General features: G+C 44.5%; 1 protein-coding gene across 1 annotated transcript; it reads left to right on the top strand.

Moving 5' to 3' along the window:
* Window positions 1-6334: 6334 nt before the first annotated feature.
* LOC122923697 (gastrula zinc finger protein XlCGF7.1-like) lies at window positions 6335-7451 on the top strand (the record flags this gene model as incomplete). Its single annotated transcript, XM_044274547.1, has 1 exon — window positions 6335-7451. A coding segment is annotated over one exon (954 nt), but the record flags the coding sequence as incomplete, so codon positions are not given.
* Window positions 7452-16281: the final 8830 nt, after the last annotated feature.

Genomic DNA, 16281 nt, shown 5'->3' with positions numbered 1-16281 from the left:
TAAAGACCCGCTGAGTCCGGCAGGCGGGATCGGAAGACTCCCCTATGTCAACATCATTGTCCCCCGACCTGATGGACTTTAGTAGCTTCTGTGTCTTTTTGGCTGGAAAGAAACATGAAGTTGATTCCTCCTCATCCGAGGAAGCTGACCCCACAGAAAGGGGCATAGGTCTGTCAGTAGGGGGCGACAACCTCTATCGGAGTCTGAAAGGGAACCGGTAACCTCTCATTTAGAAGGCGTACGACACCCTTGATGGAGTCGTCCATGTACGTCTTAGCCCACTGGTACATATCCTGCATAGACTGTTCTGTAGCAGTGCCAGAACGGCAGCTGTCGCACCTGGAATAGGGGCAACTATCGTCAAGAGGCGTGTTGCAATCATAACAGGCCAGGTGTTTCCTCTTGGCCGCAGACTTCCGTTGCTGGTCTGACTCTCTAGGAGAAGCCATAGCTGAAACGAAAGAAGAAAATTAAAACATCCCTAAAAAACTAAGGGAGTAAAATACATTAATTAGCGGCACGAACCAGAGGAGAAAGAGTCAAGCACTTTGAAAGATAGAGGCTGAATGGAATTCAGATGATAGCAAAAAAACTCTCACTGAACACAGGAGACTCTGGAGCTTGTTAAAGCAGCGCAGCCACTGAAGCGATCAGGGAGCTTAAGAAGGGAAAGCTCCACCCAGGGGAGGGGCCAGCCACTAGCCCTCCCCCCAGGAGTCATCGTAACAGCTATATGTATATAAACATTACTGTGGTAAAGAAATACACCTTAATGGCCTTTGCATCGCCACCCCTCCTGTGAAAACAAACCCCCGGCTGGCAAGAACTAGTTTGTATTAAGCAGAAGGGAAAAACGACATCAGCCGAAAGACCGGAAGTGACGCCGCAGACGGCAGCGCGTCACTTCCGGTCATGGCGGCGCCCATGCCACGCCGGAGTCTGAGCGAGCCGAGGCATCCAGGAGGGGAAAACTCAGTAGGTAAAGAGAACACATGGCTCCCAAATATCGCTAAACATAGCAGCTGAATGGGGAATGAGAATAATAAGCGCAGAAAAAAAAGCGCTAGAAGTAAGGACAAAGAAAGGAGACCAAGGAAACATTAGAGAAATGGTCTCCAGAGAGGGAGAGCTTCGCCAGTCCACCTGTCCAAAGGGCAGAAAAAAACACGCTGGGCTGGGGGGCGAACCCCTCCCTTTAAGAGAGCTGGAGTTCTTCTATTGGTTATTCTTTGGGCTCATTAAAAATTCCGCCGGTCCTACCAGTCCACGGGGGGCAGTTAACCCCATCTGTGCTGCTGGTAGGACGAAAGGGAACAAAGAATATAAAAATCAATACAATTGCAAAACAAATGATGAAGTTACAAAATAATACCCAAAATGTACCACACGGTGGCGCTAACACACCCCTATCTGATCAGCACAGTGTGACTTGGTGATTTATGACGACCAGTGTCATACTTTTAACAAACAGACTCATAGACCAAGAGAAACTCAGGATCTTCTGTTTATCAAACAGGATATAGCAATAAAACACGGATTATACAGGAAAATAACTGTTACCCCTTGACTCTGTTTTCCTCTGACCAATCAAATATATATGATATTAATATGATAAAATATTCAGCTCGGCAATCAGACTATGGAAAATAACTTCCCAAGGGCTTAGTCCTCTTCTCAAATAATGTCAGATCTTCCAGTAACAATATGCATCTTTGCTAAGAGAATAATCCGCATTATGGAGGCGCCTAACACTATATATTTCCACAGTATGGGGACTCTTGGCTATATACCGAGAGGAATATCTTATTAATATCACGAGCAGTAAACACAAATATACGTTACCGGGTCAAAGGTAGACAGAGTTCAGCTGGGACCAGTTCTGAAGAACTTTCCTAGTAATCCCAAAAAGAATAATCCAAGTTTCTTCTAGTAAAGTTTTTCTTTTTGATTGAATGAGTGGATCTATCTGGATATATGGATCTTTGGATCTATATGGATCCCTATATGGCTCTCTCTTGCTACTCTGCACACGAATAATTATTCCCCCCCTTATCTAAGAATCACCCCCTTTAGATTAGGGATTCCCAATCAGGTAAGGTGGGTGTATTTGCATGCTGATAACACCATGATGTCATATTAACTCCTGATATGGTATAGAACAAATAATGAAATAATATAATATTGTCTATCTGCCTCCAGATGGTACTGTGGTACTGCAGATGAACATCACAACTTTTAAGCATTTAAAACTGAATATCTAATATTACGTTCACATGACCTTCTTGACCTTCTTAATATACATAATTGAGGAAGGCCTTTTCCTGACACTTATAATTACCTATATGCTGGACTTGTTGGAGTTGGCCGTCTTCTCCTATCGTTTTGAAATATGTGTTAACTTGATAAAAATGTTATATAACGGCTTTGATGCTTGGCATTGGAACTTGTACATTTCACTTATCTACATCCATGACTAACTTTTGTTTGAAAATAACATTTAACCAATTAAGGCTACTTTCACACTTGCGTTTGGGGCTCCGCTTGTGAGTTCTGTTTGAAGGCTCCGTTTTTTTTTGGTTCATGGTAATGCAAACGGATCCGTTCTGAACGGATCTAAGCGTTTGCATTATAGGTGCGGATCCGTCTGTGCAGATACCAGACGGATCCGCTCCGAACGCAAGTGTGAAAGTGGCCTAAAACATTTTGAAACCTGAAACTCACTTTACATACCAAACATTGGAGTAGGTTTTACTAAGGCTACTTTCACACTTGCGTTCGGGGCTCCGCTTGTGAGTTCCGTTTGAAGGCTCTCACAAGCGGCCCCGAATGGATCCGTCCAGCCCTAATGCATTCTGAGTGGATACGGATCCGCTCAGAATGTATCAGTCTGGCAGCGTTCAGCCTCCGCTCCGCTCAGCAGGCGGACACCTGAACGCTGCTTGCAGCCTGGCCGTGCGGAGGCGAGCGGATCCGTTCAGACTTACAATGTAAGTCAATGGGGACGGATCCGTTTGAAGATGACACCATATGGTGCAATTTTCAAACAGATCCGTCCCCCATTGACTTTCAACGTAAAGTCAAAACGGATCCGTTTGCACTATCATGAACACTCTCTACATAAGGGATCACACAAGGACCATATGACTTGGTTATAGTGAATTAAATGTAATATCTTCACTGCAGAATAACAACAATACAATATAATCCCTAAAATACTAAAATTAACACTTTGTGTGCAGATTGATGTGGTTTTAACACTTTGTGTGCAGATATTTTATTAAGGGATTATATTGTATTGTTGTTATTCTGCAGTGAAGATATTACATTTAATTCACTATAACCAAGTCATATGGTCCTTGTGTGATCCCTTATGTAGAGAGTGACCCTCTTCATTTCATATACATTGCTTTCTTCTATTTAGGCCTGGGGTGAGGCCTCTAGAGGTGAGCACCTCGTTCCAAAACCGATAAGTGGGTGTAGCCGCTGGTTACTATATCATAATACAAATTCTGACAGTCTATTCAGTAGGACTATCAGCTGTGTGCATCCACCTGACTTCTCCACAACGCAACTGATGGTCCCAACCCCATTTATAAGGCCAGAAATCCCACTTATTAAACCTGACAGGGCACACCTGTGAAGTGAAGACCATTTCAGGTGACTACCTCTGGAAGCTCATCAAGAGAATGCCAAGAGTGTGCAAAGCAGTAATCAAAGCAAAAGGTGGCTACTGTGAAGAACCTAGAATATGACATATTTTCAGTTGTTTCACACTTGTTTGTTATGTATATAATTCCACATGTGATAATTCATAGTTTTGATGCCTTCAGTGTGAATCTACAATTGTCATAGTCATGGAAATAAAGAAAACTCTTGGAATGAGAAGGTGCGTCCAGACTTTTGGTCTGTGCTGTATATTGATATGTATCCGGTCTCCTATATAGATACAATGACTGATAGCTGCTACTATTATCGATACAGGTAAATTGTAGGCTCGTCAGCAATTTGTGTAACTTCTACTTTTTATCCTTGATTATTTTGAACGATTTTTGAGTAATAATTGGTTATTTTCGTTCCGCTATCCTAGTGGATGTTGTCTGTAAATCTCAGGCGGCTCCAGTCAGAGATTTGCCGACCATTCTATAATGTGACTGTTCGGAGGTTGTCGATCTTTTCATGAAGTGTGGTGAGGGTCGGCTGCAGTCCCTGGGGCACTGGTTCTCCTTTGTGGCTCCGCCGGCTGAGACTCTTGGCCCTGTTACTGCTACCGAGGCGCCTGTGTAGATCAGCAGGCGGTGTCATCCAGCGCCCTCGTCCCGTGAGCTCACATAATGGCCAGTCTCGCTCTCCTCGTCCTCATTACATCCCACACAGAGTTGACACCAGTTTATATAATTCTACACTCAGTCGGGTCTTGGGGGAACCCTCTTCAGAGGATAAAGGGTTATTGCGCAGACCCCCACCTAACGAAGGAGAGAGGAGTCCTACTCAGGACTTGTTTGGGGGCTAAAAACGTAGGTGCAGGAGTGTCATTCGCCCACAGCGTTCCGCTTAGTGGGGGTCTCTCGGGGAAGCAGTGCAGAGCGTTCACCCCACACTATAAAAAGGACTGGACCTTTCGTTTTTTATGCTCAGGCTTTATCCAATCCATTTTCATAAAGAAAAATAATTTCTCATGAAAAGGATGAAAACAAGCGGAAAGGTTTTTTTTTTTGTTTGCTGCTGCAGAAACCGTATGTAGGAGGTTTGGTAACTTATATTGTGTTTTATCCTATAAGGCGTTGACGGGCGTGTTAGGGGTTTAGGGTGACGCTTCCAGACACAATGATATAGGTTTGCCTTGAGTGTCACATCTGGAGCACTAACAGAAAGAGAGCCATTTTATATCATCGGGCGAATGGCTTCTCCACATGTCTGGCCACTGGGAGGAAATGAAGAGGCTGCTCCACTGATTGAGGCCTCTTTCGCACCACCGTATGGCTTCTTCAGTGTTTTATGGTTCGTTTTTCACAGATCCGTTTTTTGTTTCCATTTTTCCATATGGCATATACAGTAATTACATAGAAAAAGTTGGGCTGGGCATACAATTTTCAATAGATAGTTCCTCAAAAACTGAACTGATACGGATGCATTTCCGTATGTGTTCCGTTTTTGGTTTTTTGCTGACCCATTGACTTGAATGAAGCCACGGAACGTGATATGCAGGCAATAATAGGACATGTTCTATCTTTCAACGGAACGGAAATATGAAAACGGAATACATACGGAGTACATTCCATTGTTTTTTGCGGAACCATTAAAATGAATGGTTCTGTATACAGACCATATACAGAACGCAAAAAACGGCCCGCAAACGGAAAAAAAAAAAGAGGCCTAAGGGTAAGAGCTTGTTAGGGGCGTCTAAGTCGCCATTTAGTAATGAGAAGGAGAGACTTAGAGTCCATAGGAGTTTAGAGAAACTTATTTCTGAGAAACAATAATTTAATCTTAATTTACCTCTAATATAAGTAGAACGTGTCACAAAATCACCTGAAAGCCTTTGAAAGAAGTGACACATGGTGGGGTTAATGGTGGACCATCAGTGTATGGGAAGGGGAGGAGGTCCCAATCCTCTCTCATGGCAAATGTCTGGAGGGACGAAGGACCGGGTTTGGTTGGATGCTCCTTCATCTCACAGGACATAAGCCGAGGTATCTGACGGGGCTCACACATGATGCTCGGCTGATTAGCTGTCAACTGAATGAGTATTTAGCCTCCAGCAATGTCCGTTTAGTGATTATAAATGGGACGAATACAGCACCCAGCAAAAGAATCAAGTCCAGGGAAGCTAGATGCACAACTCCAGCATCCAAAACCCCATTCATATGGTCCGTGTAGAGGAAGAGGCGGCTTCCAGTGGATCCAGTAATGGTACAAGCCACCCAGATGTGCCACGTTTCAGCTGTAGCTTGAGGAAGGCTAAGGTATTGCCGAAACGTGGCACATCTGGGTGGCTTGTACTATTACTGAAACCGCTGGAAGCTGCCTCTTCTTCTACTCGGAGCTATGATTGTCAGATAAGGTTTTCTTCAGATTTATTTTTATTGATTTATGTCTGAGCGTTGATCAGAATGGTGCCCTTTGTCTGTAGTCATAGGTGCCGGGTTTTGGTCTGTTTGAGCCAAAGCCAGGACGGGATTCTGAAGAAATGCGAGTAATAAAGCAAGGACTTCTAGTTCCTGATCCTCCACTTTTGACTCTTTATCAAAAACTGCATGTGTGTTTCTAGGCTGATACAAATGTTACACGTTTGACTACTTTGTGAGATTAAGAACATTCATGAAATCAATGTTTAATCCTAACAGAAAATCCCAGTAAAAACGCTAAAGGAAGCGTCTTGTTCTCTACTAAAGTAGAAGATGAAGACCAACGTGATGAACATGCGATTATTCAGACAGAAGAGCAGCTGTATTTATGTTCACAATGTGGGAAGTATTGTACAGAAAAAGCACATCTTTGTACACCGAAGAGAATTCAAATAGTAGAGAAGCCATATTTATGTTCTGAATGTGGGAAATGCTTTGCAGAAAAATCAAAGCTTGTTACACACGAGAGAAGTCACACAGGAGAGCAGCCTTTTTTATGTCCAATATGTGGGAAATGTTTTACAGATAGATCAAAATTTGTTATACATCAGAGAAATCACACATTAGAGAAGCGATTTCCATGTTCACTGTGTGGGAGATCCTTTACAGGTAAATCAAGTCTCATTATACATGAAAGAATTCACACAGGTGAGAAGCCGTATTCATGTTCACTATGTGGGAAATGTTTTACAAAAAAATCGAATCTAGTTACACATGAAAGAAGTCACACAGGAGAGAAACCATATTCATGTTCAGAATGTGGAAAATGTTTTACAAAAAAATCCAATCTAGTTACACATGAGCGAAGTCACACAGGAGAGAAGCCGTTTTCATGCTCACTATGTGGTAAATGTTTTATACATAAGTCCCATCTTGTTACGCATGAGAGAATTCACACAGGGGAGAAGCCTTACTCCTGTTCACTTTGTGGAAAGGGCTTTATAGAAAAATCTAAACTTGTTATACATGAAAGAATTCACACAGGAGAGAAGCCATACGCATGTACAGAATGTGGGAAATGTTTTGTTACTAGAGCCAAACTTGGGTATCATCAGAGAATTCACACAGGGGAGAAGCCATTTACATGTTCAGAATGTGGAAAATATTTTATCACTAAATCCAGACTTTGTGATCATCAGAGAATTCACACAGAGGCATTTTGAGGAAGTATTTGTGGAAAATGTTTTACAAGGATATACATTTTTAAAACTCTGCAGAATTCACACAGAGTAGAAAGCATAATGTTGTTTGCATTGTGGTGAATGCTAGAAGAGGAAAAAATATGTTTAATTAGTTATTTGCAGACATTAAATGGTTTTTCCAGTGGCTTAACCAAATTCTTTAAAAAAAAACTAGCCATACTGCGGAATAAGTAACCCTGATGGTTTTCAGCTTCCAATGACTCTCCAAGTCAACTCCCGCTGTGCTCTGCTGCTAGTGTACCGTGTCATAGCCGGAAAAACGCTTCTGTTTTGTCCCCATTCATTGTCAACGGGGACAAAACGTAACTGAACAGAACAGAATGCACCAAAATGCATCCCGTTCTCATACCGGAGGGCAAACCGCAGCAAGCAGAGGTTTTCTTTCTGTCATGGGATGCAGAGCAAAACTAATCCGGCCTGACCCACAATGTAAGTCAATGGGGACGGATCTGTTTTCTCTGACAAAAGAAAACTGATCCGTCTCCCATTGACCTTCAGTGGAGTTCATGACGGATCGGTCTCCCATTGACCTTCAGTGGAGTTCATGACGGATCGGTCTCCCATTGACCTTCAGTGGAGTTCATGACGGATCGCTCTCATTGACCTTCAGTGGAGCTCATGACGGATCGGTCTCCCATTGACCTTCAGTGGAGTTCATGACGGATCGCTCTCATTGACCTTCAGTGGAGCTCATGACGGATCGGTCTCCCATTGACCTTCAGTAGAGTTCATGACGGATCGGTCTCCCATTGACCTTCAGTGGAGTTCATGACGGATCGGTCTCCCATTGACCTTCAGTGGAGTTCATGACGGATAAGTCTCCCATTGACCTTCAGTGGAGTTCATGACGGATCGGTCTCCCATTGACCTTCAGTGGAGTTCATGATGGATAAGTCTCCCATTGACCTTCAGTGGAGTTCATGACGTATCGGTCTCCCATTGACCTTCAGTGGAGTTCATGACGGATAAGTCTCCCATTGACCTTCAGTGGAGTTCATGACGGATCGGTCTCCCATTGTCCTTCAGTGGAGTTCATGACGGATCGGTCTCCCATTGACCTTCAGTGGAGTTCATGACGGATCGGTCTCCCATTGACCTTCAGTGGAGTTCATGACGGATCGCTCTCATTGACCTTCAGTGGAGCTCGACGGATCGGTCTCCCATTGACCTTCAGTGGAGTTCATGACGGATCGCTCTCATTGACCTTCAGTGGAGCTCATGACGGATCGGTCTCCCATTGACCTTCAGTAGAGTTCATGACGGATCGGTCTCCCATTGACCTTCAGTGGAGTTCATGACGGATAAGTCTCCCATTGACCTTCAGTGGAGTTCATGACGGATCGGTCTCCCATTGACCTTCAGTGGAGTTCATGACGGATAAGTCTCCCATTGACCTTCAGTGGAGTTCATGACGTATCGGTCTCCCATTGACCTTCAGTGGAGTTCATGACGGATAAGTCTCCCATTGTCCTTCAGTGGAGTTCATGACGGATCGGTCTCCCATTGTCCTTCAGTGGAGTTCATGACGGATCGGTCTCCCATTGACCTTCAGTGGAGTTCATGACGGATCGGTCTCCCATTGACCTTCAGTGGAGTTCATGACGGATCGCTCTCATTGACCTTCAGTGGAGCTCATGACGGATCGGTCTCCCATTGACCTTCAGTGGAGTTCATGACGGATCGCTCTCATTGACCTTCAGTGGAGCTCATGACGGATCGGTCTCCCATTGACCTTCAGTAGAGTTCATGACGGATCGGTCTCCCATTGACCTTCAGTGGAGTTCATGACGGATCGGTCTCCCATTGACCTTCAGTGGAGTTCATGACGGATAAGTCTCCCATTGACCTTCAGTGGAGTTCATGACGGATCGGTCTCCCATTGACCTTCAGTGGAGTTCATGACGGATAAGTCTCCCATTGACCTTCAGTGGAGTTCATGACGTATCGGTCTCCCATTGACCTTCAGTGGAGTTCATGACGTATCGGTCTCCCATTGACCTTCAGTGGAGTTCATGACGGATCGGTCTCCCATTGACCTTCAGTGGAGTTCATGACGGATCAATCTCCCATTGACCTTCAGTGGAGTTCATGACGGATAAGTCTCCCATTGACCTTCAGTGGAGTTCATGACGGATAAGTCTCCCATTGACCTTCAGTGGAGTTCATGACGCATCCGTCTTGGCTAAGTTAAAGATAATACAACTGGATCCGTTCATAATGGATGCAGGCGGTTGTATTATTAGTAATGGAAGCGGTTTTATTGAGCCCTGCCGGATCCAGCAAAAACTCCAGTGTGTAAGTAGCCGACTGGTGAAATAAAGATAAGGCTCCATTCACACTATGGTATTTGTGTCCCATTCTTGGTGGATTGTATGCGTACCCCTTCATTTCAATGAAGCAGTAAAGATGACAGAGCACACTGTGTGCTGTCCGCATCTCTTCCGGCCCCATAGGGATTGAATGGGTCCGCACCCGTTCCGCAATTTGTGCCCACAGCCGTGATAGTGAGCTGGCGGTATATTTTGCCAATCCCCTCCCCTATGAGATGGGGGGTCACCACTTGTGGCCTTTATCTACTCGAGGATGGCTGCCAGGGGGACGTTCCATGGCTCACATTCATGCCAGTGGTCGGTGGATGTGGATTGGCACGTGCGCCACCGGTGGAGGAACCCGCGCTGGCCTTGTACTTCCGATACTCCGTAAATAGATTCAGACTAAAATAAGAATGGGCCCCAATGCTGCCTATTGATGAGGAAGCTGAGATGTCTCTTTACTGCATTATTGGAAAACGATGTCTCTGCCTTATGTTTCTTTAGATGTTGTAGTTTGTAAGGCTAGCCCAGAGCGCTGAACTCTAAAACTCCTCTTCCAACATAGCCGTAACACTGATATCCCCCCAACAGTAGTATGGGGAGCACACAAAGCAACGGCCAGAGGATAGTTTATCTCAATAGGCACATAGCAAAGAGAGAGAGAGAGACTGTCAAATACAACAAGTACAGCAGGAGACCGCTAAGATAGAAAAACTGCACAAACAGTCCCTGGCGGCAGCCCACCTTCCACAGCTCACAAAGGGGTGTTTTAGGAGGTTCTGCAGCAGCTAAGGTGTGTATTAGGAGGTTCTGCAGTAGCTGAGGTGTATTAGGAGGTTCTACAGCGGCTGAGGTGTATTAGGAGGTTCTACAGCAGCTGAGGTGTATTAGGAGGTTCTGCAGCAGCTGAGGTGTATTAGGAGGTTCTGCAGCAGCTGAGGTGTGTATTAGGAGGTTCTGCAGCAGCTGAGGTGTATTAGGAGGTTCTACAGCGGCTGAGGTGTATTAGGAGGTTCTGAAGCAGCTGAGGTGTATTAGAAGGTTCTACAGCGGCTGAGGTGTATTAGGAGGTTCTACAGCAGCTGAGGTGTATTAGGAGGTTCTGCAGCAGCTGAGGTGTATTAGGAGGTTCTGCAGCAGCTGAGGTGTATTAGGAGGTTCTGCAGCAGCTGAGGTGTATTAGGAGGTTCTACAGCAGCTGAGGTGTTTTAGGAGGTTCTGCAGCAGCTGAGGTGTGTATTAGGAGGTTCTGCAGTAGCTGAGGTGTATTAGGAGGTTCTACAGCGGCTGAGGTGTATTAGGAGGTTCTACAGCAGCTGAGGTGTATTAGGAGGTTCTGCAGCAGCTGAGGTGTATTAGGAGTAGAGATGTCCCGAACTATTCGCCGGCGAACATTGCTTGTTTGCGTTCGCCGCGGCGGGTGAACATATGTGATGTTCGATCCGCTCTCTATTTGTCATCATTGAGCAAACTTTGACCCTGTACCTCACAGTCAGCAGACACATTCCAGCCAATCAGCAGCAGACCCTCCCTCCCAGACCCTCCCACCGCCAGGACAGCAGCCATTGTAGATTCATTCGGAAGCTGCATTCTCAGTGAGAGGAGGGACAGTGCGGCTGCTGCTGATCTAATAGGGAAATCGATAGCTAGGCCGGTGTATTCAGTGTCCACAGACTCATCTGCTGTAAGGACAGCGTCCAGACAGCACCCCAAAAAGCCCTTTTTAGGGCTAGTACATCAGTCTGCTTTATTTTTATCCTCTGTAATCTAATTGCAGTTGCCTGCCAGCGTGTGTGTCAGGCCCACAGCGTGTACTGTGCCCACTACTGCCAGTGCCCAGTTACTTTTTGTAACGGATCTCCTGGCACCCGACCGGGTACCTCCGTCGATGGATGCTCCTAGCGCTCCCGAGGACTCCAAGCACTCCACTTGACACCGTAAGCGCTGCAGACCCCACAAACCGCCGAAGCTTGGTGGAGGTCTCACCGTCTCCTACCCACCCTGGACCTACGACAAGGCTCCAGTGCGTGAACCTCTCCTAAATCCAGAGAGCAGGAACTAGTATAGCCCGGGGAGTATAGCAAATCTCCAGTGTATAGCAATCCCCCAGTGTCGATCAGTTACCCAAACACCAGCCTCAACATAATGAAGGTTAAAACAGGAACTCTTTATTGAACACACAAGCATTGACTTATACACATCTTCCAACAAGGTTACCACCCACAGGGTTTTGTAAAAACAACCAATAAACACGTACAAAAAACTCAGACACTCCCACACAAAATCCTCCCCTCTGCCCGTGATACAATTACCCCACACAATGGCTTGATGCAATTATATCACAGGCAGGAGAATACACAATGTCCTCTGTCCTGGAGACAACCGAGGCGTAAGTCAATTATCTCTCAGGACAAAGGGGAATCGCCAATATACACGTGGAGACAATAGGACAGACATCGATACTCAAATATACAATGTCCCACCCTTTACAGTACACATAGACATTTAACATATCCCAAAATGGCACGAATTAGACCAGGGGTTCAAATGTTAGTAAAAGTCCTTTGTGAACAGAGGAGGCCTGGCTGATGAGAGGGCCCGTAATCCTGGGGCAAGAGACTGGCAACCAGGTCTCTCCACCACCCATTGGCGAGGTTGGTTTCGTCACATTTCTCCCCTTTTCCAGACTAACAGGGCATCTGACCTTCTGCCGGTCAGTGCCCTTGTTAGTCCAGCAGCCCACCCACAATAAATGGTTACTACACCTGAGCAAGAGATAAACCTGTCTACGTGTAGTGTCCCACTAGGTAAATGTGGGCAATACACAAGGGTCAATGTGGCCACCTTATTGGTCATTGTATTTTATATGATGTTTGTATGTGTTCTTCCTGTTATCTGTGTATCAGGCCTGTTAGGGTGTAGTTCCCCCTCCTAGACAGTAGAGGGAGCTAGGGAACCCCTAGTATTTATAGTTTGGCCCAGACAGTAAAGAGGCAGTGCAGTATAATCAAGGAGGCTAGTCAGTGCAGTCTAGCCTGCCTGAGGGTGCTGAGTAGTGTTGAGCGCGAAATATTCGAATATCGAATTTTTTTAGCAAAAATCGTCACTTCGCTAATTCGCGAATATTTCGAATATAGTGCTATAAATTCGATATTTTGAATATTCTTTTTTTTTTTTTTTAATTGTTATATTTTTTTCTTTCCCACTTCCCTAAAGTTGTTTGTTTGGATTCCTGGCTGCTCCAGTCAGTGCCCGTTGCCGCTTCTGCCGACTTCCGTGCTCATGGAGCGTCCCCATCACCATGGGAACGTCTCCATATACTAGAATGTACTGTCGGATTTGAGAATTACGTTGAAATCGCAATTCGATTAATTCAAGTTATAATAATCGCATTGCGATTTCAACTTGTACCTGGTTTACTATGGTTGGCTTGGTAGAATTAGCGAATATGGCGAATGTATTCGTTATTTTCCACAAAACCAAGATAACAAAGTATTCTGCATCTTCGTTTTAGCTACCTATTCATCAACTTCGCGAATTCTAGCAATCATATAGGAAAGTTTACTATAGAAACAGCTACGTTTAAGTCGCTATGCGATTATATTACTTTGCTATTTTTTTCAATAAATAGAATAATTATAATACCTGATTATTATAATTATTCTATTTATAAAAAAAATAGCAAAGTAATATAATCGCACAGCGACTTAAACTCAGCTGTCTCTATAGTAAACTTTCCTATATGATTGCTAGAATTCGCGAAGTTGATGAATAGGTAGCTAAAACGAGGATGCAGAATACTTTGTTATCTTGGTTTTGTGGAATATGACGAATACATTCGCCATATTCGCTAATTCTACCGAGCCAACCATAGTAAACCAGGTCCAAGTTGAAATCGCAATGCGATTAATATAACTCGAAGTAATCGCATGGCGATTTCAGCTTAGCACTGCTATATTCCATATTAGGCTAGAATTAACGAATATGGAATATAGCAGAGCTAAGTTCAAATCGAAATTCGATTATTATAACTTGAATTAATCACATTGCTATTTCAATAGGAGAGTAGCCTTTAAGTTAAAATCACAATACACGATTATTTAAATCGCATATTAATCGCGATAAATAGAATAATGACGAATATTAGATTTCAACGAATATAAAACAAATATTCGCGAATTTCGGCGAAATCGAATATGGCACCTGCCGCTCATCACTAGTGCTGAGCAAAGTAAGCTCAGAAGCTGCCACCAGGAGAAGGGTTTACCTCCTGAGAAACCTGAAGTTCCCATAACCAGTGCAGAGCAAAAGTGTTTCCTGCCAACCTGGGGGGCTGAAGGGCAGAAGGATATATTCATAGCAAGGAGATATATACCTGAGGAAGTTTCCCCTAACCAAGGATAAAGCAAGCAATAGGGCATACGGGCCTTGGGATAAAGACAGACAGGATTCTGAGGAAAAGTGCAACCTAATCTGTAAGTGTTTAACCCTCTGAGTATCTTGCAAGAACTTTGTGCCTGCCATTTGTGTAAGCCTGCTAGTGACTGCTGCTGACATATGGAACTTTGCCAAAAGACTGTAAATAGTTAACTGTTTTCAGTAAAAGGAAGTTTTGGTTCACCACAACATCGTGTTCCTCAATTATTCCTACCATAAATCGGTGTGACACCATTACCGGCACTGGCATCACAAATTTTTTTTTTTTTAATTTAAAATTTTTATTATTTTTCAACATGAAACAAGGGGTTACAAGGATTCAAGGTATCGAGATATAGGCATGCAAGCCTTTACAGTTCTAGACAATGAAGAGACAGCTATAGTGCAAATGTATGAGTGGTACAGCGAGGATCCAGGTTATACATTCCGAACATTTTGACACATCATCTAGACGACACAAAGAGGTGAGGGACAATGTTATGGAAAAAATTAAAGCATTACAGGAAGAGTGGATTCCACTGGACAAGAAGATCTGTAGCTTAGGGGCCAAGAAGACAGAAGATCATGCTTACATCTCTCTAGTCTGGGTTTCTGAAGTTCGACCAGGGGGACCATTTTTTGAGAAATACCTTGTGGGATCGCATTTCCCAAGAGGAAAGTTCTTCAAACCTGTGGAGTTGGTCCATTTTTTGGATCAAATCCTCCAAGGTTGGAACTTGAATTTGAAGCCAGTGAGTGGGAAGCAATAGACGGGCAGCCATTAACATTTGCATAAAAATGTATGGTGGTTTTACCTTCTGATCTACAGGATGGAGGGATAAAAGAGCAAGCTGTGGAGAGGGTGGGATAGCGGACCCACAAATCTTATTTGATGTTGCAAAAATCTCCATCCACCATCTGTGTATGTTGGGACAAGTCCACCAGATGTGTAGGAAAGTTCCTTTTTCCCCACAGTGCCTCCAGCACGCGTCCGAAGCGGATTCAGAGTAGAGTGATGTTTTATCGGGCGTGTTATACCATCTGGTGAGAATCTTATAACAATTTTCCTGGATTCGAACGCAGCGTGAGGCACTGTGGGGGTAACCAAGGAGACCAGGTAAACTATCAAACGAAAAGACTGTGTTGAGGTCTTTCTCCCAGCTACTCACGAATGAAGGTTTGGCAAGTATAGGTGGTAGACGTAACTTACTATAAATTAGTGAAATTAATTTCCTAGGTGTAGATTTATGTGAGATAATTGATTCGAACCAGACTATGGGTCGTGTTAAATCTCCTATATTAATGTGTTGTTTCAAGTAAGCTCTTAAATATGTTATGGTAATGATATCGCATGGGTGCGGGTTTAAGATAGAGTTTAATGCTTGGAGGTTTATCCAATCTCCCGAGGGGAGAGCTAGGGTGTTTATGTGTATGGGTGAAGACTTAAGAGCCTGGGAGGTTGCGGATTTTAATGGTAAGGGGGCTGTATCAACTATATCCTTTACCGTCAGAAGGGGAGAGGGGTATGGTATAGCGCAGTGTGAAGAGGAGAACCATTTCCAAGCCTCTAGTGTAGCTTTTATTATTGGATAGTGAGAGAATTGCCCTGGGAAAACTGTCTGGTTGCCAAGCAACAGTGCTTTAGGGGACTACTTCAAGATATCTAACTCCATTTCTACTAAGAGGGAGGGCGTTGAGGATCTCAGCCAGGCCACTGCTCGGGTCAGGAGGATAGCCCTGCCATAGATTTCGGGATTAGGTAGCCCGATCCCCCCCCGCGTGTCTAGGCTTGGTGAGTAAAGAGAATGGGAGTCTCGCTCTCTTACCGTTCCAGATAAATGTCCTGAATTTTTTAAAGATTTGGTCGTAATTGTCACGGACGGTGTACAGGAAACAAGGCAAAACAACATGCATAAATGACTCGCTGGATCCAAAAGCTAAGGAACAAAAGGGAGACCCCTGTAGAAGACCTGGCACTTTCCCTGGCTGCTCAGCCTATGCATAGATCCGAATGGTGGAGGTATGCATATCCACGTACCTTGACTATATAACCCCTGAGCACCCTACAATAGTGAGGGGACACGACCACCGGCTCCCTACACCAGACACGGAGGGAGTCAGGGTCACCTGGGCTCCAGCAAACAGAAAATAACAGATAACAGTATAACACTTAACTTTGTAGAGGAGAGGAGGACCAGATGGGCATGCACACATACTCCAGGAAGA

The sequence above is a fragment of the Bufo gargarizans genome, unplaced genomic scaffold, assembly GCF_014858855.1.
Source record: "Bufo gargarizans isolate SCDJY-AF-19 unplaced genomic scaffold, ASM1485885v1 original_scaffold_1816_pilon, whole genome shotgun sequence".
In the NCBI taxonomy this organism is placed as follows: Eukaryota; Metazoa; Chordata; class Amphibia; order Anura; family Bufonidae; genus Bufo; species Bufo gargarizans.
The sequence above is the reverse complement of the archived record's forward strand: the minus strand, read 5'-3'. Positions and strand labels throughout refer to the sequence as shown.